The sequence below is a fragment of the Stegastes partitus genome, unplaced genomic scaffold (assembly GCF_000690725.1).
Source record: "Stegastes partitus isolate 25-593 unplaced genomic scaffold, Stegastes_partitus-1.0.2 Scaffold571, whole genome shotgun sequence".
NCBI classification, from domain to species: Eukaryota; Metazoa; Chordata; class Actinopteri; family Pomacentridae; genus Stegastes; species Stegastes partitus.
In genome coordinates this window covers 5,135-29,732 of record NW_007578302.1, presented here as the reverse complement: position 1 = coordinate 29,732, position 24,598 = coordinate 5,135, and the positions used below count along the sequence as shown (strand labels likewise).

Here is a 24,598-nt window from a genome sequence, read left to right as displayed (position 1 = left end):
CTGTACAAAATGTGTAAATTGAAAAGCAGTGCAGAAACAAAGCATTTTACGGAGCAGAGAGCTGAGAATAGTCTCTACCAGACAGAGGCGAGGTGTTGTGTCGGCTTGTTGCTCTGAGCAGGACAGACTTCCTACCTGTGCTTGTGACAGCGGAGCTGAATCAGTCTGTTTGAGAATGAGCTCTGCTGCCTGTCCAGAAGGGGGCAGAGAGGGTGGTCGGGCTGATCCAGAATAGATAACAGTTTGTTCAGAGTGCTCCTCTCCACCACAGCTTTGGGAGGTGTAATTTAAACATCTAATAGCAAGAGTTGAATTAAAAAGATGCAGTTTTATGGTAGAAGATGGACTAAGTCTCTGGAACTTAACAAAACTGTTAACGAGCCAATGCAGCGGTGGCGAGCCTGACGTCAGGCCAAACTGATACCCAAGAATAAAATCTGAATTCCATATCATAGTACCTATAAATGAATCTATCTTCATTTGAAACCCTATGTGCATCTGCACTGTTGCCTCAGTGAAGGTTTTTACTTTCCTTGGTTGTGACCAGATGCTCCGTTTAGTCTGGTGTGTTGCTACTATGCAGAGTGTCATCCAGTATTTTCCAGTCACCATCAAACTTTCATATTTTACCAGTTAGTGTATTGGAGCCTGCTGTGTTCTGCATCTGCCAGTTCTTGTTAAATCACACAATCACACACAGACTTACCAGACAAACGCCATGCCAGTGCTGCTTTTGGAGCAACCTGGACTCCATGGTGAGCCGTCTGTCTGCTGCACTTTGCGGTTAACTCCTCACACGTTTATGTGTTGGAGAAAACTTCCATCCTGGATAGCGGGCTGCGAGCGTCGTGCCAGAAAATGCTGAAAAAGCGTGTAAACAACGCTGAGCCTGGATTCACGACAAGTCTAAATAGCTGTAGTAATGGCAGCCATAACACCAGGAAGAAAAACAGCGAATGCATTTAAGATTCTACCAAGTAGCTGAACTACAGTACTGAGGTGCAGAGGGAGTCTCTGCTTGGTCTCGCTGTTCATTCAAGGACAGATTCGAGCAGCTATTATTATCCTCTGGCCAGGCCGCCGCTCCCTCAGGTCGGCTCTGGCCTTAATGGGAAACGCTGTGAATGATCTAACGTCCCTCCTCGTTCATATCGGTGACAATGGAACAATTGAGCGTTTCTGTGCTGACTCTGGAGGTCAGAAGGAGCTGAAGCAACAGCGCAGGGTGCAGACTTTACTGTTGCTGGTTAAGAGTTCATGCAGCAGAAGAAGCCGGTCACATGGTGTGAGGGACAGTTAATAATCAGTTCCTTTAACAAAACACATAAATGCAGTCATCTGTGCGCTATATGAGGCATATTCGTCTCACTGCACGCACACTTTCTTCTTTCTTTAGGGGGATGCAGGCGTCATTAACTTCTTCTTGGAAAATAGGTTACAACGGAAACCGATTTCAAACCCTCCGCCTGCTGAATCAGCATTCACGCAAATATGAAAAGTATTTCAAGAGATGCCGAAGATATTTACACAAATACAAAGTTAAGGACGGCTATTTAGATAATTCTTTCAGTTAAAAGGATTCAGCTGAGTAAGCAGAATGAAAGTAGGATGTGAAACCTTTAATTATCATTATTGATGACCCAACAGTTGAATTAATCTACTCTACAAGTTTTAAAAAAACACATCAGTCGAGTCCAGATGTTTAAATGTTCAGAACATAAAGTGGGAACCAATAATTACTCAGCTCAGTGAATTGGATAAACAGAACCATTTTACTTAAAAAGCAGATCACAAGTTTTACTAGGAGGGTTGAAATGGTAAATTGGCCTCTGTGGAGAGCAGGAATTTGTTTTTGTTGGAAAGTTTGGTTTTTAAAATGCTTCTACTTCATGCTTCGTGTTTTTGCAGGATGTGTGTCTTTGATGATGACGTCCATGCGAAGCTTAAATTTGTCCAACGAGGTCATGTGGTGCTCTGATTTGACATGATAATGATGAATTAGTGACTATCTGGCCTTTCTCAACCCCGTTACCTGACGCAAATGTGTCTGCCGACTCCTTCGTTTTAAATACCTCATTGTCAGTGAAAAATGTCAACATGTACGCTCGGCCTGTAATGTTTTGTTTTGTTTTTTTTCTCCCCTTCAGCCCAAGATTCTGCGTCCAGCGCTGCTTCCTGGAGAAGAGCTTGTGTCGGAGGGGCTGCGGGTGCTTCTGGACCCCGACGGCAGGGAGGAGGCCACCGGGGGCCTCCTGGGGGGCCCGCACATCCTGCCAGCAGAGGGCGCCCTCTTTCTCACCACGTACCGCATCATCTTCAAAGGCATCCCCCACGACCCGCTGGGTAAAGACCGAAGCTCAGCAACACGGGCCTGGCTGCTCAGTATTTAAATAATAAATATGCTTTTTATAACTGACATAAAATGCTTTTTTTGTTGTTGTCTTGGACGGACAGCCAGAAACAAAATGTTCAGCTGGTAATTCATCCCCACTAATTTAAACCAAACAGTTGTTTAAGCTGAAATTAAAATAATGATCCTCGTGTTCTTTCTCTCTGTTCACATCTGGCGGGTCACGTTCCTCCATCTCTTTACTGCCAGCTGTTTAACAAAAGCATTTCAATACAAAAAAGTCTGTTGTGTTGATAAAATGCTGCAGCCGTCGTGTCAGTAGCTTCTGTGTAGATTCTCACTTATCCGGGTCACGGAGGTCCCGGCAATTTGGTTCTGAAGTGAAGAAGCCTCCTGGATGAACAGTGAAATGTCTTCCATGTTGACTTTTAACTGAAACTCCTGCGACACGTCAGTGATGTGATGCTGGTCTGTGTGTGTCCAGTGGGGGAGCAGGCGGTGATCAGAGCTTTCCCGGTGTCTACGCTGACCAAAGAGAAGAAGATCAGCATCCAGAACCAGCTGCAGCAGAACATGCAGGAAGGCCTGCAGCTCCGCTCGGCAACGTTTCAGGTGAGACGCTGAGCAGACGAGCAGAGTCGCCGCAGCGTGTTTGAGTTAACGTGACTCTAAATGACGTAGCGTGTGGAGTCATCGGTTGTTCTGTTTCTCTGTTTATTCAAATCACATTATTGTATTATCTTCATGTCTGTTTTACTCACTGCGCTGCCAGGAAATGCAGAAACAGTTGTAGAAGCAAGAACACTTGAAATTGTAATTAACATTCAGCGTGGTGCACATGACCTCACTGCCTTGTGCTGAATAATACCAGCTTCTCAGAATCACAACAAATTTCAGCCAAGCATGAGTTTTTACTCTAAATGTTCTGCTGTAAACCTTTTTTATGGTTCATTCCTATCTCTTTACTAACAGGGATGATGAAAGTCAGTTTAGGTGACTTGGCTTACGTGGCCATCTCTGTAGATTTGCTGTACTTCCACCCTCACCGTGTGCCAGTGTTATGGAAACCATACGTGGACTGTTGCACTAATCTCTCATTAAATGTTCAGGTTGCTGATCTTCATCCTTAAGCAAATGTTTAGCGGTAAAACCTCAGCTCTGTCCCACTAAGATGTGCCATGTGTTTAAAGTCGACCTCAACACTCGGTGTTCGGATTAAACAGGATTGGAATCCGGTGTAAATACGAAGCGTTGTGTTTGAGTCGGTGCCCGTGTTGTTAAATAGTCAGTTTGACGTCTCTTGCAGCTGATTAAAGTGGCTTTCGACGAGGAAGTGAGCTCGGAGATGGTGGAGATCTTCAGGAAGCACCTCCAGAGAATCCGTTACCCGCAGTCCATCTTCAGCTCGTTTGCCTTTGCTGCAGGACAAACGGCTCCTCAGCTAATCCTTCCAAAGCAAAAAGAGAGAAACACTGGCTTCAGGTTCGTCAACCAGCTTTACAGAAATGGCTGCTGCACTGACTTGTTGTATTAAATCAACGTACGCTGAAGGCTGACTCTCATGTGTGAAATATTCCTAAGTCTGTAAACAGTTGCTGCTCCGTCCTCTCTTTACAGAACACTGTCTAAAACTATCGTCAAAGGAGCGAAGAGAGCTGGAAAGATCACGATGGGCCGCGGCAACCAGACCACACTAAAGAAGAACGACCGAGGCAGCAGGATGACCTGGCACGAAGATGACGACATTTCAAGTGAGAGCGATGACACGTTTACATGTGGCGGCGTGGACGTAAACAGAGAAAGAACAGACTGAAGGAAAGATTTCAAAAATGTAACTTTCCATGTTTGTCTCAGTATCGGACGACGGCGAGCCGCCGCCCAGCAGCACTCTGCGAGCATCGGAGAAATCCACCATGGAGCAGCTGGTGGAGCAGTCCTGCTTCCGTGACTACCAGCGTCTGGGTCTGGGCACCATCACTGCCAGCTCGTCTCGCTCCAAATCAGGCGAGCAGTTCAGGATCACAGCCGTGAACAGGCTCTACTCCCTCTGCCGCAGGTACACCGCCTCTCACTGGGTATCTGCTGCCAGTTAAACAGCATCATCTGCAGCCGAGTGACTTTATTTGCCTCATGAATCAGTCCAGAAACCTGCTGATCTGAGCTGATGTCACATAATTGCAGCACAGCAGTGCTGAGCATTTTAGTTTCCAGGAATTGTAGCCCAGCCGGAAGCCGTGTAAGTCTCGGTGTGTCAGACTGCCGGTGGGGAGTCCTCCTTTACTTGGCAGGCAGATGTTTGCCTTATTATTGAGAGTCTTGCCCTTTATACTCAAACACAAATCTACTCAGATCTTAGCTGTAAAGTCTGTAAGAGGCTGTTTATTCACCTGGATCTCTGTCTCGATACAAGAACAAATTGCTTTGCGTTGACTTATTCATGACAGACATTCGTTTTCCTCATACATGTGAGATCTCTGCTCTGTCTCTGTCCATCAGCTACCCAGGTCTGCTGGTGGTTCCTCAAGCTGTACAGGACAGCAGTTTACACAAAGTAGCTCGCTGCTACAGACACAACCGTCTGCCCGTCGTCTGTTGGAAGCATCCGCGTACCAAAGCAGTGCTGCTCCGCTCGGGAGGCTTCCACGGCAAGAGTGTGGTGGGATTGTTCAAGTCCCAGAACCCCTCCTCAACAGGTGTGTGCAGATCTTTCCATATCTTTAATGGGTTCCTTTACCTGACAAGAAATTAACGGGAATAAATGGTGGGCAAACTATTGAAATCTAAATCTTGACAACAGGTTTTCTGGTGGCTCCTGTCTTCTTTAGGTACCACATGTGGCCCATAACTTCAAGACAATGCTCATTATTTTCTCTTTCTGTCTTTAGCTCCTGCCTCATCCTCAGAGTCATCCAGTAGTCTAGAACAGGAGAAGTACCTGCAGGCTATCCTGGACTCCATCCCTATTTACTTCAAAATGAACGGAAACAACACCCTGTCCAACCGCTCCCTCATCGGCCTCTCCCCAGGTACTCTTCAGTATAAAGCCAATCAGAATCCTGGAAAATACACAACAACTGCTGACCTCCGAGCGATCCTTCTCCTCTGCTCCTCCACATATCAGAACATTACTGAATGTAAATGCAGGGCTACAAGGTGGCTCGGTGGTTAGCACCGTTGCCTCACAGCTAGAAGGTTGCCGGTTGACGTCCCGGTGAGGACACCCGGGATCTTTCTGCGTGGAGTCTCCATGTTCTCCCCGTGCAGCGTGGGTTCTCTCCGGGTTCTCCGGCTTCCTCCCACAGTCCAGAAACATGTTGAGGTTAATTGGTGATTGTAAATTGTCCGTAGGTGTGAATGTGAGTGTGCTTGGTTGTCTGTCTCTAAGTGTAGCCCTGTGATAGACTGGTTACCTGTCCAGGTGAACCTGCCTTCACCCTGAGTCAGCTGGGATAGGCTCCGCCTCCCATGACCCTAGTGAGGATTAAGGTGTGGAGATAATGTAAATGCAAACAGGCCAAACTCTGTCTCCTCCTGTCTACATGCAATGACGGAGTTTTTCCAAATCTCCACTTTGGCCGGAGTTTTCCGATATGATCGTTTTCGGTGACTCGTGGCTTCGTTTACGTCTAAACCAAAGGCCGTTGAGATTTCACCGTTTCCGTCAGGTCAAACCGATTGTGTTAGCACGACTGTTGGCAAATATCTAATTCTGTACAAACACAAGTTCTTTTGCTAATGAGCTCAATCAAAGTGTCTCCTGTTTTTCTGGAGAGAAGCTAACACAGCTCTACCACCTTCTGCACAAAGTTCATGTCGTACGTCGTCGTGACTTCTGGGCTTTTATATCTCAGGTGTCAGTAAACAGTAACAATGGCTCTCTTCCATATAATTTTCCCACAAAGCCAACGCCCGCCTGCACAGCGGCTACAGCATTGAAATCAATGTTATCAGTTAGCGCTGATGGCTGTTAGTCAAACTGGGGCATGAGAAAGGGCTGTTGAAACCAAACAGAGCGGCAGACTTTGTCGTCCTGATGTGAGCCTCTCAAACTTGCACACATACCTCACCTTCTTTGGTGAGATCGACTGACCCCAGCCCCAGACCGAGACCTCATGTTGGGTCAATGTCATGTGGACGTTACCATAGTTACCAGTTCGCAGGGTGCAAAGCTCCACTTGGCTTTCGGGTTGCAAGGACGCAAACAAGGGGAGGATGCTTCACACCTGCTCACATCGCATAATTATAAGATGGTAAACACTGAATCTTCATGTGACCTCGCTCATAGAAACCGTGATTTCACTGCATTCGTTCCCCTCGACCAGAGCCGCGCCACCTGCCTGTCGAGCTCCCCACCTGACCTGAATTTGCTGTGCGATGGCCTTGGCCGGTCCGTGAGAAAAAAAACTTGGATTGTTTGCGAAGGGACAGGAGGCCACGCAGAGTTCACTTCTTCCGATAAAGAGGAAAAACTGCAGACTTGCAGCGCTCCAAGTTATTTTCGTCCACTCCGCCTGTGTTTTTTCTCTGCCGTCAGGTAATCATTCTCCTCCGTTTTCTGTTTGCTTTGGTCAGCGGTTATTTTTCACCTACTTATCTTCGTTTGTGTGTGTGTGTGTGAGACGCGGAGAGATTGTGTGGGAGAGGTACTGAATCTGATATTTGTTAACATTTTGAAGGAAATTTGTACAATAAAAGGTTATGTAAGAATCACAAGGCAGCCGGGGGTCACTGTCCGACCCATTCATCTCCTCTGATCGCCCCACCGCCGCCTGTATCCTGGATGTACTGCGCTGCAACTGTGTCCAGGACGCTCACATACACACAGCCCCAAACTCTGATCATTCATGTTCTCGTTTAACTTTCTTCTATCTTATGTTTTAAACTCTCAAACAGGATCTTAATGGTTGGATTTAGCGATCTTCTGCAGTGTTACCATGAGCAGAGCCAAAACTCGCAGCTAATCATTCCATCACTTTTGTTTTTTCTCGTAGAATTACTGAGAGCACATTTGTCAACTTGGCTTGTTTATGATTTGATGCCAGCACCGTATGCACGCACCCTGACACTTGTTTTAACATCCTGTGTACAAATGTTTTGCTCTCAGGCAGTGAAAGGAGGACGTCCAGGATACCGAAGATGGCTCCTGTCCATTTGGACATCCCATTCTCAAACAGCTTCACTAGAGGAGGTGGGTGTTTTCCTCTGTTTTCTACTCAACATGTCAGGCGTCTTCCTGCTGTCAGGTGAAATATGAAACACTAGAACTGTCATCTGTTAAACTGTGATTATGAGTGCTTTAGCATCCTATCATTATTTAAGGGAAAGGGGGGATGTATCATTTTGCTAACTTGTCTATTCAGCACACAAACAATACTCAGAATATCCTCCCTTTTTCCAAAGATCTTTCAGATTTCCTTTTCCTCTCTCTGCTGTCCACTCGGGTCTCTGGCTGTCGTTAGCTTAGCCACACCACATGTGTAGTGTGAATAAATATGGCCAAAAAAAGCCTTTTGAAGGCCTTAAAACTAAATAATTTTACCTGGTGAACTTCTAAAGACAGAAATTTGTACCCTAATTACAGATATCCTTGTAGGAACAAATGCATTTTTAGTATTACAGTATTGGAGGCACTTACAAGATTATATCATATCATTTTCCTGTAATTTTAGAAACTGTGTGCATTTAGGTGAAAGCGGAGCCGCTGCTAACAGGCCGACTATCTTTAATGTTTAAATTAAATAGTTTATCGTGATTTTAATTTTGTTCATGCATTCAAAAAACTGCTCCGACTTCAGACAGTTTTAATGCCAGAACCTCACGGCCATGATAACACTCATGATTGTGACATCTTCCCGACAAATGAGGATTTCTGTAAAATCAGTCTTTCAGATGAAAACTTCACGTACTGTTAAGCTGACACGTCACGGTGACTGCAATGTAAAGTCTCCAAAGCAGTTGAGCGTCTTGTCTGTTTTCTAAGTGTTTGTGCATATCGGAGGTGTTAGTCACCTCCGATCGGATGAAGTTTAAAGGCAAAAGAACTAGTTACACTGACTCAGCGTTTTCCTAGCACACTGAAAAGGATGACACACCGCTTTAAAGTTTTTGCAACGTTTCACTCCCATTTCTTTATCCACCAAACCCACAACACTGTTCTGTCATAGCCGCTAGATTTAAAGTGCAGGATTATCGCTGACACAGTTTTTGCCTCCTTGGAAGCAGGAAGTACACGTTGAGCCAGATTTCGTAAGAACGTGGCTCAGATGAAGTGATCGGACTTATCTGGGATTACCAAAATCAGAAAATATTCGATAATGTGGAGATCTTGTTACTCATTAAAGTGTATTACCGTTTTCAGGATTTTATTAAAAGTGCAGTGTGAGGCATTAGAGAGACTTTATTAGAAATTAGGAGAAGATGATGTGATGTAACGAGTTGCTTTGAAGGCGCCAACGGAGAGAGAGTGCAGCAGGCCAAGGATGAGGATGTTGTCACTGGGGCTGATGTTGCAACAGATTACTGAGATAGATGGAGTCATTACCAAGCCAGTAGTGATCGCTTCGTTACAGGGCTGTGTATTTGTATTATGTTAATTAATTAATTAATTGAGGTAATGCAGTGTTGACTTTAGATGGCTGCTTTAAGCTCATTTCAGACGCTGTATAGGCAACGCTGCACGTGACAGCATTCTGTCATTCAGACAATGTTCCTCACGGCTTCTTTCAGAAGAAGACGCTGATGGAGAGAGCCATGGTACGGGCCTGATGCTGGTTCTGAGTTTGGACAGTACATCAAGTGACATAATGCATGATAATAAGAAAGCTAAATGCAGGATGTCACAAGTGATTTAATGGCTGCTATGTGTGTGAGAGACCGCTCACCTGCCTGTAGTGAAGAAATGTGCACAGTTTGATTTGTTGTTAAATCCTAATCAATGTTGTTTCCACTTCGAGGATAACCTACAATTATGGATGTCTGGATCCATGCTTTTGCCCAGATCTGATCCAAATTATTTAACATTTAGTAACTGCTGATACAAGTCCAAATCCAATAATAATATCCTCGGTAATACACACTTTAAGTACATTAGAGTTCAGTCCCATAGTTGTGCTTGACAGCTCTGCAGTGCATTAAGAAAAGCATTTCATTTCTGCATTTAAGCTGTTCTTTAATGTTACGTAGGAGGCCACAAACCTTGTTGATAAGCTCCAGTTGGGCTGAAATTTAGTGTCAAAAGGGTGCACTGGAGCTCTACAAGCTTCAAAGGACAGCAAAAACCTGTATTCCCTAAATGCATGTCAGAAAATGTGTTGAGCTGCGGCACCACGTGGAGCCTCTTACTGTACGATTCTGTAGTGACCCAAAGAGGCGGTCACTCGGTCCACAGTTGGTTCCGTGTTGGCAAGCAGAGAACAATGTGGGGCTTTGATTACCCACCAACCACCATGAGCTGAGATGTAGTAGAATGGCACCCCTACATCCCAGTGATTAATGTAACAGAGCCACCTTTATAGCCAAAAAAAGTCCACTCGGGCAAAAGTCTGCTCTGCTTTATTTGTGCTATCAGGTAACAGGTTATTGATCGATAACGCTGGTGATGATCAAGAAAATTATTCAAAATGTGCATTCCTAACATCCTGGTACAAACTGTGTTGTCCTTTTATGACACCTGTGTGACAGCAGACATTAAGAATCGGGCTTCGATGATAGCGATGAGTTAATAAATGTCTTTATCGGCCTTGAACTTAATCGTAAGATCGGGACGTCCCTCTTGCTTTGGAGACGGTCATATGGGCCCAATTGCTTGTCACTTGTCCCCCATGCATTACTGCAGCAGCGTGTAGTTCATATGTGTCACGCTGTTAGTAACATGTTACTAGATCCAACCTAGTAAGACTGACGAGGAGTTACCAGGGTGCAGACGTGAAGCCGACATGATGCCTTCTGGTTAATGGAAAGGGTCTGAACGGGGCTTCCATGTTGTGCTTGTAATTTTTTTCGCCGCCATTAAGATTTCTTTAGAATAAAGTTTAATAAAATTCGATAGAATCTTGCTCGCAGCTCCTGAGAATGACTCTGCACAGATGTCACCTGTTCCTGGAGGCGAGCAAACTCACAGAGAAAAACATAAACGTGGCCTTTTGTCTCCACACAGTCGATCATAATCATAAACAATCATGAACATGCATGCTACCGTTTGACAATCACTCTCCTGATCATTCATACAGTCAGGCTGTATTTCATTCTGTCAACTTACGTGTGCCAGACCAAACTATAACTCCTCATTTGCATGACTGTTTCTGTAGCGTAGGCGGTGACTGTAGTCCGTATGATGTTGACATGATTTATGTTTTTCATGCCCCTCTCCCTGCCCTCATCCTCTGTCCTGTACAAAACCACCACCCAGTGCTTGAGTACAGAGATAAACTATTCACTCACTCAAACCAAAAACCTGCCAGTAAGGAGAGAATCCACAACCAAGGTATAGTGAAACTGTCGCTTCCCCCTGCCGGTACTCGCACAGCACGTCCTCTTTATCTAACATCTCCTCCGAGCCTCATCGTTGTTGCTTTTTCTAACCTACACAAGCGCTCACTAACCAGGTCAAGCACTACAGCGCACCACGCTGCAAACCCCTTACAAAAACCTTGTGGAACATAGTACTAATCATCGCTGACTTTGTGGGTGCTCCTCTGGGAGCTGTGGTTTTTCACAGACCAAAGTGGCAGCTCTGATGTGGTCTTTTCTATTGTTAATGTGTTGGCTCAGCAGGGCTAACTGTGGTCAGTTAAGAGCCGGGTCCAGACTGAGGAGGAAAGGAAGCTGTTTGTCATGGCACACAAGTCATGAATCACACAAAACGAGACCCCTGCGATCTCGCAGTACATTGGAGACGACTCGAAAACGCACTGCAAGTGTGACTCAAAGGGAATAGAATTCGGTGAATACGAGAAAAAGTGCTGAATTCTCTGATACTGTGCATGTGATGGCTGTGTTCTGATTGGCTCTTTATTTCATATTAGGTCTAAATACCAGCCATCAGGTGATGCAGCAGGTTTAAACAGTTCTGTTATGGATCCCGTCTGGAGAAAGCGATTGAAACTGGTCAAACTTCAGGATGAACTTGAATGATACATGCACTGAACTGAATTTCAGCTAATTTGGCCAGAAGCTGTTACACAACTGCCCCGGCTCCGGAGACTGACACTTGTTGCAGTTTGATAGCCGTACAAGTGCAGCTGAAAAGGCCTAAAAGTGATTAGTGTGAAAAATCACGTCCTTCCTGATGGTGAATCATGCTGTTGGGAAGGTATTGCATGCTGGTTTTTTTCCAGAGAAATGGCTTCTAGACTTGTTGACTTGCTAAAAAATTCCAGCCACTTCTGCTTCTAATATCTCGGCATACCGATTGTCAGATGCGACTGCTTTGTTGGTGGACTGAAGGAATGAATGTGTTTACATAATTCCTGTTGCAGCGCTGTGCATGTAAACGCGGTCCCCGTGTCATGTGTTGTTCACCGCTCCGTCTTCGTCTGTTTGACAGCATGTGCACATCAGTGGCATTCGGACATTCGAGCTCCTGCGTCTGTGTGTGACCGTTGTTTGTGTCTGTATGTTTGCAGGCATGTGGGCCAGCCTGCGCTCCAGCAGCAGACTCAGTCAGCACCCGCTGGCAGCTGACGTGGGCGCCAGACTAGCGGGGAAGGATCTGGCGCCCCCTGCAGGGAGCCACAGCCTGCAGGCCCAACTCCTCAAACACCAAGCTGCCCTTTACATCTTTGGGGAGAAGTCACACCTAAGGGTGAGAATTAAAACGAAAGCAGCTCTCTCGGGGCTGTCGCTGCGAGTTGGTGTCGTATATTGTTATAAATCCGCTCTCAGTGGCCACTTTATGAAGGACACCAGCTGCATTCGATCTCTTCTGCCATGAACTACACTTTAATGATGCGTATAATGGTCAGTTTTTTTAGAGGTGTTTAGTAAATTATACTGTATGTAAAAGCAGAACATTGTGAACCTTTTAACGGAGCAGTTTGTTGCAGTACATTGTACAGGTTTATCCACGCTGTGTAAAATTCTAAAAGAAAACCGGTACATTTATTCCAGCGCCTGGCGTAACCGAAACAAAAGTTTGCAAAAAGCTCTTTCACTTGAATGTTGTCTTAAGGAACAATTTTATTATTTCAGAATATGCAAGAAAAGGATAATGAGCAGCGGTAAACTAGCTTAAAGTTAACATTTAGGAGGTTTTCTGTCTCTGCTTTCTCTGTCTTAGTGGGCTGACACATGAAATAGGACACGTTTGGAGTCAGTTAACCGTTACCCGTCAATACAGGGATTCAATTTGTTCTTCCACCTTTATGATAGCAGCACAATGCGTGAGGCTCCCAATCTGCAAAAGAAGCATCACACTTCAGTATCGCCTTGTTTCCTTGTTCGGTTACGCAGCACAAGTGATTAAATAGTGGCTTATGAACAAGTGACACTACAGCAAGAAAATAAGTAATGAGGAGGAGGTGAAGAATGCCTGAAACACTACAGGAGTGCAAAACAGATGAAGGTTTTTGATTTGACGTGATCTTTTAAATGAATTTCTAAAGTGTTTGCTCCGACATAGAGCCGAGTCGACTCAAAACCTTTAAAAAAAAATATTACTCCTAAAGAAAACCTCGTTGTATTAAGTTTAACGTGTTTCTGTATTCTTCATTCAGTGTAATTGTATTTAAACATCTCTGTGTGTGTGCAGGGCCTCAGAGTGGACTCCTCTCTGAACTGTGAACTAGTGCCGGTGGACTTTGCGGACACGCGGCAGGTGAAAGCCGCCTTTAAGAAGCTGCTGAGGGCCTGCGCTCCCAACTCGTCTGACTCCGAGGACTCCTTCCTCAAAGCCTTGGAGGAGTCTGAATGGATCCAACAGGTAACAAAACACACATCAGCGTCCCTGTTTTTGTATTTAAATTCACAAAACCCAAACTCAGAGTCGAAAAACCCGCAAAAAACTGTGTGAGCGTGACCCAGCAGTCCACTCCTTCTGCTCATCCTGTGTATCAGATTCACATCATAGATAAATTATGCGAATAAATCCACTCTGAAGCCGTTTTCCCAAGGGAAAGCAGATTCTCAACGACGGGGTATCAGCCCTTATCATGCTGGTTATCTGCTCGACCCCCTGCAGCCGTACATTGAACATATCATGAGCTATCTGTGGGAAATGAGCAGCACCGGTAGACCAAACATGGTAATATATGCACGAGAGGATTCGCTGTGTGTGTCTGTTTGTTCACATGCACATATGTTGACCTCCCGCAGCTTCACAAGATCCTGCAGCTGGCATTGTTTTTGGTGGAGCTTCTGGACAGCGGCTCATCTGTTCTGCTCAGCCTGGAGGACGGCTGGGACATCACCACACAAGTAAGGGAAAAACATGCACAAATACGGTCACGAAAAACACACGAGTAAGTCGTGAAAAGTTTCGCAACATGTCCAGAGAGAGGTTTATTACGATGTGGGGGTTGTCTTTAGGTAGGTTTCCATCAACCTGGTATCCTGCAGATTTTAATTTTGTGCATAAAAAACATCTCTAAAGGGAAGTTAAGGCAAAGAAGAGATGTTACGAATCTGTTTTTTAGATAATATTTCACACGTGGCAGAGATGGGAAAGCGAGTGCAATGAAAAAGGAAACATGCTACCGTAAATGCCGATGAAAACCGATGAATCGTCATGCAGCCACTCACCGTTACATTCCTCCGCCGCATGTTAGAGTCCATAAAGAAAGAAACGAGAAGGGGGTTGTTAAGAGTAGGTACGCACAGCTTCAGTGGTACAGCTCCAGATGGGGTCCTTGTTACACTTCACTCCCCTCTTTATAATCATAGCAGTTGATAAAAACACCACGGGGAACGCACGGATCAAAAGACGCGCGTTAGTTCATCAAAGCCAGCACACAGGTATTTTATGGGAAGCAGCACTGAAACGCTGGGTTGTATCAGCTTTACTGGAACTCAATTACTTATGCAGTTCTGCCGCACTCTGTTAAATCTATTTGCAGCGCTTCAGTTAAATGCGACACACATTGTTCGCATTTAATTTTGGCCCAAATTTCCAAAACAAGCTTAAAACTTGCTGCAACGTTTTAATTGAACGTAACTTACGTGTGAATACAAGCTACAAACCTTTTTTTTGTGCTCTTTACTGTTTAATATTCTAAAAAAAAAAAAGCTGTTTGCAAGAACAGCTCCTCAGATCCCTCCTCATCTCCACAAACCCGATCGGTGTAAACAGCTCCAGATGCCTCCATGCAATCGTCTAACTCATGAACACTCACCTGCCTGACTTAACCGAACATTCTGCCGCTGTGTTTTAAACGACACCAGCCCGTCCTGAAATCAAGTTTGACACACATCACAAAGCCTCATGGTTCAAACTATGTAAACAATTTTAATAGACCAACACCACAGCAACAACGGTGCGTACTGAGATCTTCTGTGATCTATCTTGGTATAGACGAGGTGTGTCAGAAAGGTTCCAGGACTGGTGTCACAAAACAAATATTTCAAATCCAAACTACAAACTACTAGTTCTCCACTTCCAAGTAATCCCCCTGGAGTCTAACCCACTCCTCCAGCCTTCTCTTCACGCCGCCATGCACTCTTGGAAGGATTCTTCCTCTGCAGCTCCGTCGTCACAGCCATCTTGATGTCGTCCACGTCTTCTAAACGGGTCCCCTTGATGACCCCCTTGAGCTTGGGGAAGAGGAACCAACCCCACAGAGCCAGGTGGGGTGAGTAGGGAGGTTGCTCCAGCACAGAGATGTTCTTCTCAGCCAGGAGCTGTGGGATGCTCAGGGCGTTGTGAGCAAGTTGTCATGGTGAAGCAGCCTCCACTGGTCCTGCCACAACTCTCCCCTCTTAATGACGCAAACAGGATCTCTCTGTAGACGAGCTGGTTGATCGTCTGAAGGGGAAAACTCCTAGTTTGTAGTTTGAAATACATCTTTTGTGACACCAGTCCTGGAACTTTTCTGACACACCTCATACATACTGAATCCCTTCTAGTATTCTTTAGTTAAAAAAAAAGAAAAGAAAAAGCGGGGATGCATGAATGAATCAAAGACGTGCCCCAGATAAACGGTTTGCTGCAGCTGTACTGTAGAGTGCTGCTGCCCTGTTGCCTTCAGTGTTCTAATGCCATCCACTAAGACCGAGTGTCTTGTAATTAAACTGTGATATATGGATGTTGACAACATTTTTAGGGATTCTCCAGACACCCATGGCATCCATTCAGACTGCACTTCTGAATGCACCATGTGTGGATCATAAATCTGCCGCACCTGCTCGTCCTGCTCATCCTTCTAATCAGTCCTGTCACAGCTGACCTAATTATGCAGACGCAGAGAAGAGCTCTGAAGCCTTGACGCCTGATGTCACCGGTTTGTGAGGAATTCTTTCACGAAAGCTCACGGTTCAGATTTTTAATTATCTAAACAAAAAGTCCGCTTCGATCGTGATCAGTTGTCAGTATCCATTTCCTGCTAAACTCAGAATTTCATCGCATGTTTGCTCTCTGAGCTCATATTTTCCATGCCGACCTGTTAAAGTGCACATGTTTGTGTTGCAAGCGTGTGTCCTTCAAATGTGTTTACGGGTTTTGTAAGGCCCTGGGCTGCTGTTAAAAGCGCAATTTGTGGATCCCTTATGCAGGGCACGTGTTCGGCCCTGAGCATCTTTCTCCACGGGCCACCGACTCCATCGCGCCAGGTCCTGATCAGCCCGCACAGGCAAATGGGCTCCATATGCTCTGGCTCTGCTGCCTCGGTCCACGGACCATAGACATCCAGCAGACAGGATGCAGAACTGTCTTTGCTTTCTCTCTAGCAGTGGTGCTGCCGGGGGGGGACCGAGGGGGGCCGTAGCCGCCATAAAATCCTCACCAGTGTTATTAGATGATGTAACAGTTGTGCGTACAGGTCAGAATCTGTCTCCTCCCACATTTCAGCACCAGTATCATTTATCAAAGTCAGCACAAAAGAAGGTCTTTCATTGGCAGAGGTGTGTGCACAGACTGCTCCAAAATCACAACCATAGTCTTTGTATGTTGAGTTTTTCCCCACTCACCGATAAGTCCTTAAAAAATAAAACTATAATCATGTTAATGAGACGGACCAGTAATGGATGTGACAGGAGGTGAAGTTCAGTCTGTTGTTTCCAGCTGTTTGTAGGAGTCTTTTCTTAGATTTTATTAAACGCCTGCAGCATCAAACAGCAGCAGGATCCATTTAAGTGAATAAATAACTCCACCAATTACCCAGAATCATACATGTTTTTAGGCCAGAGACACTGCGTGCTTGGTTCACTTTGGACAGGTGAGTTGTCACACAAAGAGCTGCATATAAAGAATTTGTTGCATCGTTTAGTCCTCCGTCGTAGCTGTTGTCATTTCACGGTTTCTTATTGCAGAGATTTTTCCGGATATGTTCCCATAATTATATATAGAATGTGATTTCGCTAATAAATAAAAAAAAGCTTTTAAAATATGGCAGCAGGTTGTCTGGTCACGATGACAACACATTTTATTGCACCGTAAGTGGCCCTGGTCAGGTGAAAGATGTCATAAGTGTACTCTCTATAACTCTGCAGCATCTCTTCTTTGAAAAGTCGGTCACCCAGTATTAGTCTGTACACAACAGATCATTTCATAACCGCCACATTTAACTAGTTTACAGAAATCCATCCCTTGCTTTTGACTTTTTTTTGGTGCCCCTCCAGGATGTTCAGCGTCCCCATCGGGCCACCCTTATGTAAACCTTCTGGGGACTCCACCGCCTCCTGCGTGCTGTTTTCAGTTTCTCCGTCTTGTCCTGGGCCTCTCCTGTATCCACTCTTTTATCTCATGCCTTGCTTCCTTCTTAAAGCCCCTCTTTAGCGTGCTGCAGGGGGGCTTCTTTCATTGCTGGGGTGCAGGGGGCTCTCTCCGCCGCCCAGGCCTGGATGTTCTTGTAAAGCCCATGGGGAAGCCGTGAACTGTTTCTCCCGCTCATTCCACACGCGTCAGGCCTCATTAGCTGTGTTGGAGGAGACGCGGGCAGGGAAGCAGGCCAACCATGTTGCATGTGGAGACAAGCGCTTCTCGACTGGTGCTGTGCGGAGCGAGCTCAAGTGCGCCTCAAGACTTTGCTGCGACGTTATATAACGTTATTGATAGCAGATGATCAGTTTACTTTCATCAAGTCATACCATCCAAATTAAAAAAATGATGTGTGCTCAATTGGAATCATGCATGACAAACAGGAAGAAAAAATAAATCCTGCGCGCTTGTCGTAAAACAGCTGCCACTTTACTCTAGTTTGGGACGATTTTCTTCGTCAAACTGTGTGGGCCTTTCAACCCTGTAGGCTCACATTTTAAGAAACGCCATCTTCGGTGGGTCTCGGTGGCGTTGACAGTCGGCTGTTGGTTGGTTTACTGTCAGCAGCAAGAGACGAGATGTTAAATCAAGGTCGTTTAAAAGCAGTTTGTCCGTCAATTATCAAGTTTTTACTTTTAATGCAACGCTTCAGTACACTTATTAGTCCATTCAGAAATCCATCCATCGTCTCGGGTCTTGGGGGGCTGGAGCCTATCCCAGGTTCACCTGGACAGGTAACCAGTCTATCACAGGGCTACACTTAGAGACAGACAACCAAGCACACTCACATTCACACCTACGGACAATTTACAATCACCAATTAACCTCAGCATGTTTCTGGACTGTGGGAGGAAGCCGGAGAACCCACGCTGCACGGGGAGAACATGGAGACTCCACGCAGGAAGATCCCGGGTGTCCTCAGCGGGACGTAAACCGGCGACCTTCTAGCTGCGAGGCGACGATGCTAACCACTGATCCAGTCTTATAATATCTATAAAATAATGTTTAAAGCGATAAAATATGAGTGTCGGTCTTCAAAACTCCTTCATTCATTTCACTGTTTTAGTCATGATCATGACTATTAAAGTGTGTATTCATTGGTTTGTCAGATCTGGAAATGAGACTGTATAACGGCGTAAACACTCAGACACAGATACACACATTCCACTTATTCCATATGTAAAGAGTTGGGTTTAGTTTCACTGCAATTTTCCCTTTATGTCCTAATTTCAGTATTTCAGTCATGCAGCTGTGGCTCAGATGGTCGAGCAGGTTGCTGCGTGTATACAGTCGACTCATACGTTGAGATAAATGTGCAGCCCATTTACCGTTTACTCTGAACAATGTGAGCTTATCCTGGAGTAAGACTGCTTTAAGTGTCTTTACATAAACCACATGTTTGGGTGCACGTGGGATTATTTTGATGAAGTAGGCTACAGCAGGACTAACGACACCCCAGACCAGGAGTATGGTACAGATCAGGGTTTTTCTCTCTGGTTAATGGATGCTCGTCAGTACCGTGGAGGTGTTTCTTCTCACACGTCAAGTCTCTGCTTTTGGTTTCTCACGTCTTCTCTCTCTCTCTCTCTGCAGGTGGTGTCTCTGGTGCAGCTGCTCAGCGATCCTTTCTACCGGACGCTGGAGGGGTTTCAGGTGCTCCTGGAGAAAGAGTGGTTGTCTTTCGGCCACAAGTTCAGCCAGCGGAGCAACCTGAGTCCCAGCAGCCAGGGCAGCGGCTTCACCCCCATCTTCCTGCAGTTCCTGGACTGCGTGCACCAGGTGAGCACAGGTAGCACAGGTGAACCGAGCGCTCACCTCTGCCCCTGCTACGTGACTCCGCTCCACTTCCCCTGACTTCACGTTCATTCATAACTTCCTCATGAGCTCATCGCATTCCTCAAAAGCGTACAGGCGAGCGAAGTGAAGAAGGCGAGAAATTCAGCTGTCACTAGGTGTACGTTGGTTTAGTTTTCCCAACACTTGAGATGTAATCACGACAGCGTATTGCACCGGGGAGCGTGCGGGGAGGCTGCTGCCCAGATGGTGTGTGAACCCGGTGATCAGCGCTGAGCTGTCTGTGCTCGCGTGTTTCAGCATCTCTTCACATTTCAGTGCGTGCTTAGAGCTGCATGTGGAAAATTGTAGTTTGGGGGATTGAGAGTCTCTAGGAAGGTTTGGGTGTTCTTCAGGATGTCGGGAAGGAGGGGAGGCGGGGGGGAGTCGAGTTAAGAATGAATCTCACACAGCTGAGGTCCAGAGAGCTGTGTCCGCTCTGAAATGCTAACTTTAGAGAATGCGGTGTGTTATTCGGTGTCTCCTGGGGTCACTCAGATCCACTCCCATACACTTACATCAACACATAGTTTCTGCATTTGTCTTTTGAAACTGTAGGCTTGGCAGCTAAGACGCTCTGGCGGGGGTCCTGGGGTCTGGAGAGCTATAAACAGGGGGGAGAGGAGAATCGGACAAGGGCTAGAAATAGAAGTGCCTCATCTCCAAAACAGCTGTTGTTTTTGCCAGCGGACCCAGGTGGCCTCAAATATTCAACACTCTCGTTGGCCACCTCACACCGCTGGATGGGAACAATGGAGCAGCAGTCCTGCTGGCTCACGCTGGATTGTGTCTGGCGGTGATGATATCAGCGGCCTTTGCCCCGACGGGGACAGGAGAGGTTCTTTCCTGTTTCTAATTGGTCGATCACACACTGGAGAGATGCGAAGCCACAACACGAGGACGCGATGCAGCTGTCACACACACTCTGACCTCCTGTCTTCGTCTCTTCCTCCCTTCTGGTCTCTAAGTGTCTTCATCCATAATTTTCATGTCCTTGCAGATTTTGGAGCAACATCCTCTGGAGTTTGAGTTTAATCAGTATTATCTGAAGTTCCTGGCCTATCATCACATCTCTAACCGCTTCAAGAACTTCCTGTTGGACTCAGACTATGAGCGCTTGGAACATGGTCAGTGTCCTTTAATACCAGGGGGGATTTTTTTTTTTAAACTTTTATTACAACTGAAATATGAACAAACCATAATGGCTGCCTTAGCACTCACTTACGCTCCAGTTTTATTGGATTAAAAGAGAGAAGTGACCTGATTGGGCCTTCAGTTATCAACACCATGTACCAACCTGGTCAGAAAACATCAACACGTTCTCTGTCTTTCCCTTTTATTTCATTATCTATTGCATCTTTTATTACATTTAAATTTACATTAATATATGGTGACTTTAGCAGCTGTTTTTGTCCATAACGATGGTAATGATGTAATTAATAAAACGTTCTTATAATGTTTTGTTTCATATATTATTGTCATTGTTATTAATACATATAATTTTGGCACACCGACACACACAGAAGTTGCATTAACTCGTATTTCTTATCAAGTGATTGTCTATTTATTCTTTCAATTTTTGTTCAATTTATTATTATTATTATTATTATTATTAGTCTGCGCTTAAGAGATTCCCCCTAAAACATTGTGTGAGGCTCATTTAAACGACACTATCTGTTATTCTATCATTATATCTACTGTAACTACTCTTCTACTTCTTTACATTTGAATTTGTGCAAATGAGGGAATCCTTAAATGAGTTTTTTTTTTCATGTCTATTTAAGTAAGAAACAAGAATAATTTCTAATTTTTTCTGAAGCTATAATCAACACTTCAAGCTTTTCTGCCCTCACAGCAGCTATATACCTAATAAACTGTCTTACTTATAGTTGGACACAGTTGATAACTAATGAAATGCTACGTGGAGGTCGTGAGGTGAGATTAGTTGCAGGAGACGCTGTCGACGCTTCTTGTTGATATTCTGTGTTCACATCACACGTTATAACTCACGATCATCGTTTGCCGACACTGTTGCATAAGCTCCAGCAGTCTGTGAGATGAACCGGCCCATGTGCTCAACAGCTTCTCCTCTTGTTTTGTTTTGTGTCTTTTTTCGCAGGCTTGTTGTTTGAGGATAAAGGAGATAAACAGGCCCGGAGAGGCATTTGCATCTGGGAGTGCATCAACAGGATGCACCGGAGGAGTCCCATCTTCTTTAACTATCTCTACAGCCCTTCAGAGAACGAAGTGAGTGTTTTTCTTGTCTCTCTGTCCTTCTCCAGAGCTCGCTATCTGTCCGTCTGCAGCTGATTTATGCAGCTCCCACGCTGAGGGGTGGTGATGGCCTCCAACTGAGAGATATGGAGGAGCTGTTGTCGTACAGGAAGAGGTGGACTGAACTGGGACTCTGAGCGAAACTACAATTTATGTTATGAATGTTTGTTATTTTTATAAACAATTATCAATCAGAGGCAGAAACATAAATGCAGGATATGTGAGAACAGAGAGCAGGAGCAAACAGAGTTTTAGTTGGACTGAAGAACAACCGGCGACATTCAACACAGAAACTTGCCCAGTCAGACTTAAACTTGACACCATCTCAGTCCTCTGGTCTTACAGTCAGCACCACAACACAGTGACATCGAGGATTTTCATATTGTTGTGGAGACGTTGCTGTCAAAAATAAAAAGTAACCCACTAGAGCTTCAGTTCCTCAGATGCTGGGAGTGCATGAAGACTCCTGTGTTCACTCTTGCAGCCGATTAGCTTGTAGCTACAACATTTTAATGTTAACAAAAGCAGCTTAATCATTGTTGTAAATGACGCCCACAGCGGTTGGATCATGTGCATGGTTTGTTATCTTCCTGGATGTAACGTTTAGAAGAGTCGGGGTTGAGAAGACCAAAGTAGTGATGAAGAAATACCGTCAGGATTAGACGTTTAGTCTCTGGAGTTGTTTCTTTATCATATGAATGCAGTTTTGTTTTGCTGTGTTTTTAGGCTCTGGGCTCAGAGGTGCCCGGTTACTGACTTATCGTTTTGAACAAAGAGTCCTCGATGTTCCAGGTTTTATTCCAACTACGTCAATGAGAGGATCTTGTTTCTGCGTTTTGAAACGCTACCAACTGACAAGCTGCTCTCTGCAAGATTTGTCAAGCTGAATCGTCTTATTGTACAAACGGCGTATAGAAATTTCCGGCTTTTTCATTTTTGATACCGTTCCTTCCTGTATTTCACATATTAGACAGTTTACATGTGACTCACATCAACACCTCCTGGTTTCTGTCTTGCAGGTGGTCCTGAAGCCTTCCATCAGCATCCCGAGCCTGAACAAGTGGGACTTCTTCACAGACGAGACGCTGTCGACGGGGCCGTGTTACGACTGGAGGATGATGGCTGTGAGGCTGGAGAGCTCAGAGGAAGCTCCAACCATCTCCAACAGCAAGAGGAGGATCGTTTGGCCGTGTTACAGCAGCGTGAGCCGCGCTCAGCCCGACGCCATCACCAAACTCCTCGCTGTAAGAGTTCGTCACCGAAAGTTTGATCCCGAGATGTATCCTCTTTGTCCTCATGTGAGTCACTTTGCCATCTGTCTTGGCTCTTATTGCTGCTGCAGGACATCGAGAAGCTGGAGAGTCAGCTGAACCAGGCCCCGGAGAAATGGCAGACCACTCTGGAGAGAGTCAGAATCAGCATTCAGGAAGACCTCAAGCAGGAAGGAAACGTACGTATCAGGAGAGTAAACATTATACGTCATATTAAAAGATATCAGAAGTAGTCGCTTATCTTTGCGTTTCTCTTTTACTGTGTCTTGTGTTTGCAGCTCTGTAAGCAGTCGGTGTCCATCTCAGGCCTCATTCCCACGTCCAGCCTGCAGGCCTACCAGCGCCGCTCCATGCTGCACCTGCCAGACAGCGCGCTGGGCGAGGACCGCAGCACCGCCACGGCCAACGGCATCAACCGCCGCGCCGCAACGCTTTACAACCAGTTCACCCCCAAGAGCGAGGAGAACAGGTGGGTCGTGAACTTCCTGAGCGCCGGAACAAATAAGAAGTCCGCATTTGATTCACTTGCAAGCTGCAGCCAAGGGGCCAGTCCAGTTTTGGAAGATGAGTCAGCGCTGTGGTATGCCGTGTGTCATGTTTGTGAGGATTGTCTGTACTCTGTTAAACTCTGGGTGTGTAATTTTACAATTACTGTGAGGTTAAAGTACAGTCTCTTGGCGCCAATATCTGGATATTTTCCTGTGAGTTGGACAAACAGTGATTAAAACCTACTTTAGATTAGGAAAAAAAACTTTATTTGTACGTGCTCTCCATATTTCACATTCCAAATAACGCTCTGACACACAAAAGCTGTAACAGATGAAGAGAGTGAAGCGAACATCGATACACAGTGTTCAGGCTTACACGTGTTTCTGTAGGATAAATAATCCAGGAGTCAAATCCTGCTTTAAAGTATTTTAGTTTCCTGTAAAATATTGAATCAGATATTTGCAAACTTTACGCTACAAGTCAAACAGGTTCTCGATGAGTTATCGTGTGTTATTATGACTGACTGTATGAACCAGCCGACCCAAACAACGGGTGAAGAATTTAAAACATTGTTCAAGTTTGAAGCTTTAATTTGACATCCAAGAGGTCCACAGACATAACATCCGAACTTCTAAATGCGCCTGGATCTTACTCTGTTTCTGTTTCTTCAGGTCTTATGAGGGGATCCTGTACAAACGTGGGGCGCTGCTGAAGGGCTGGAAACCTCGCTGGTTTGTACTCGACATCACGAAACACCAGGTGAGCAAACGGTGATACGAAGCTGTTCAACCCTCCGAACCCTAAAACCCATCAAGAGGTTCAGGACGACCAAAAAAATGCCCAGAAACTATTAAAAAACACTTCAATCTTCACCTGAGCGTCAGTCTAACGGTCTGGTCTTCACAGCTGAGATACTACGACACCGGGGAGGACACAAACTGCAGAGGCCACATCGACCTGGCCGAGGTGGAGTCTGTGATGATCGCTGCACCAACTATAGGAGCCCCCAAACACATCAGTGAAAAGGCTTTCTTTGACGTGAGTACAGCAGCCGGTCGTCCTTTCACCACATCCGATATTGTCTTTAAATGGTGATACAGTGCTGCTCACTTAATGTCGTACCGCTTTATAGAATATCACCATATTATATCATATCATATCATATTATATTGATAAAATATCTAATCATTTCCTGTATAACCTGTAGTAGAACAGCCCATTTATCATCATAGAATAATGTCATAATCCAGGTTTTTGTCACAACGAAATTGATTCCAGGAGTAACTTTAAAGTCGTGGTCGGCCGATCTTTGCGGCTCACAGGCCGAGCGTCGGTCATGCGTGGCAGATTATCACACCCTGGTCAGCCGAGGAAGGTTATGTGTTGGTTTGTTTGTGAGTTACCTGCTCACCTGAGATCTGGTCACTGAGTTAGGGCGGCTGTGGCTCAGGTGGTAGAGGTGATGTTATTAGAGTT

General features: G+C 45.4%; 1 protein-coding gene across 2 annotated transcripts in view; it reads left to right on the top strand.

Moving 5' to 3' along the window:
* sbf2 (SET binding factor 2) overlaps window positions 1-24,598 on the top strand; it is a 99,485-nt gene that overhangs the window by 71,285 nt on the left and 3,602 nt on the right. Inside the window, exons 22-41 of one of the 2 annotated variants that reach the window (XM_008288693.1) lie at window positions 2,148-2,343; window positions 2,835-2,962; window positions 3,657-3,832; window positions 3,968-4,101; window positions 4,205-4,406; window positions 4,847-5,043; window positions 5,236-5,376; window positions 7,455-7,538; window positions 10,758-10,832; window positions 11,974-12,152; window positions 13,098-13,268; window positions 13,661-13,762; window positions 18,849-19,034; window positions 20,089-20,215; window positions 21,208-21,335; window positions 22,382-22,606; window positions 22,705-22,812; window positions 22,912-23,102; window positions 23,794-23,881; window positions 24,029-24,160. In XM_008288693.1, coding sequence (XP_008286915.1) covers window positions 2,148-2,343; window positions 2,835-2,962; window positions 3,657-3,832; window positions 3,968-4,101; window positions 4,205-4,406; window positions 4,847-5,043; window positions 5,236-5,376; window positions 7,455-7,538; window positions 10,758-10,832; window positions 11,974-12,152; window positions 13,098-13,268; window positions 13,661-13,762; window positions 18,849-19,034; window positions 20,089-20,215; window positions 21,208-21,335; window positions 22,382-22,606; window positions 22,705-22,812; window positions 22,912-23,102; window positions 23,794-23,881; window positions 24,029-24,160 — 2,970 coding nt within the window. The remainder of the gene's footprint in view (window positions 1-2,147; window positions 2,344-2,834; window positions 2,963-3,656; window positions 3,833-3,967; window positions 4,102-4,204; window positions 4,407-4,846; window positions 5,044-5,235; window positions 5,377-7,454; window positions 7,539-10,757; window positions 10,833-11,973; window positions 12,153-13,097; window positions 13,269-13,660; window positions 13,763-18,848; window positions 19,035-20,088; window positions 20,216-21,207; window positions 21,336-22,381; window positions 22,607-22,704; window positions 22,813-22,911; window positions 23,103-23,793; window positions 23,882-24,028; window positions 24,161-24,598) is intronic. The other variant, XM_008288694.1, reaches the window with a different exon arrangement.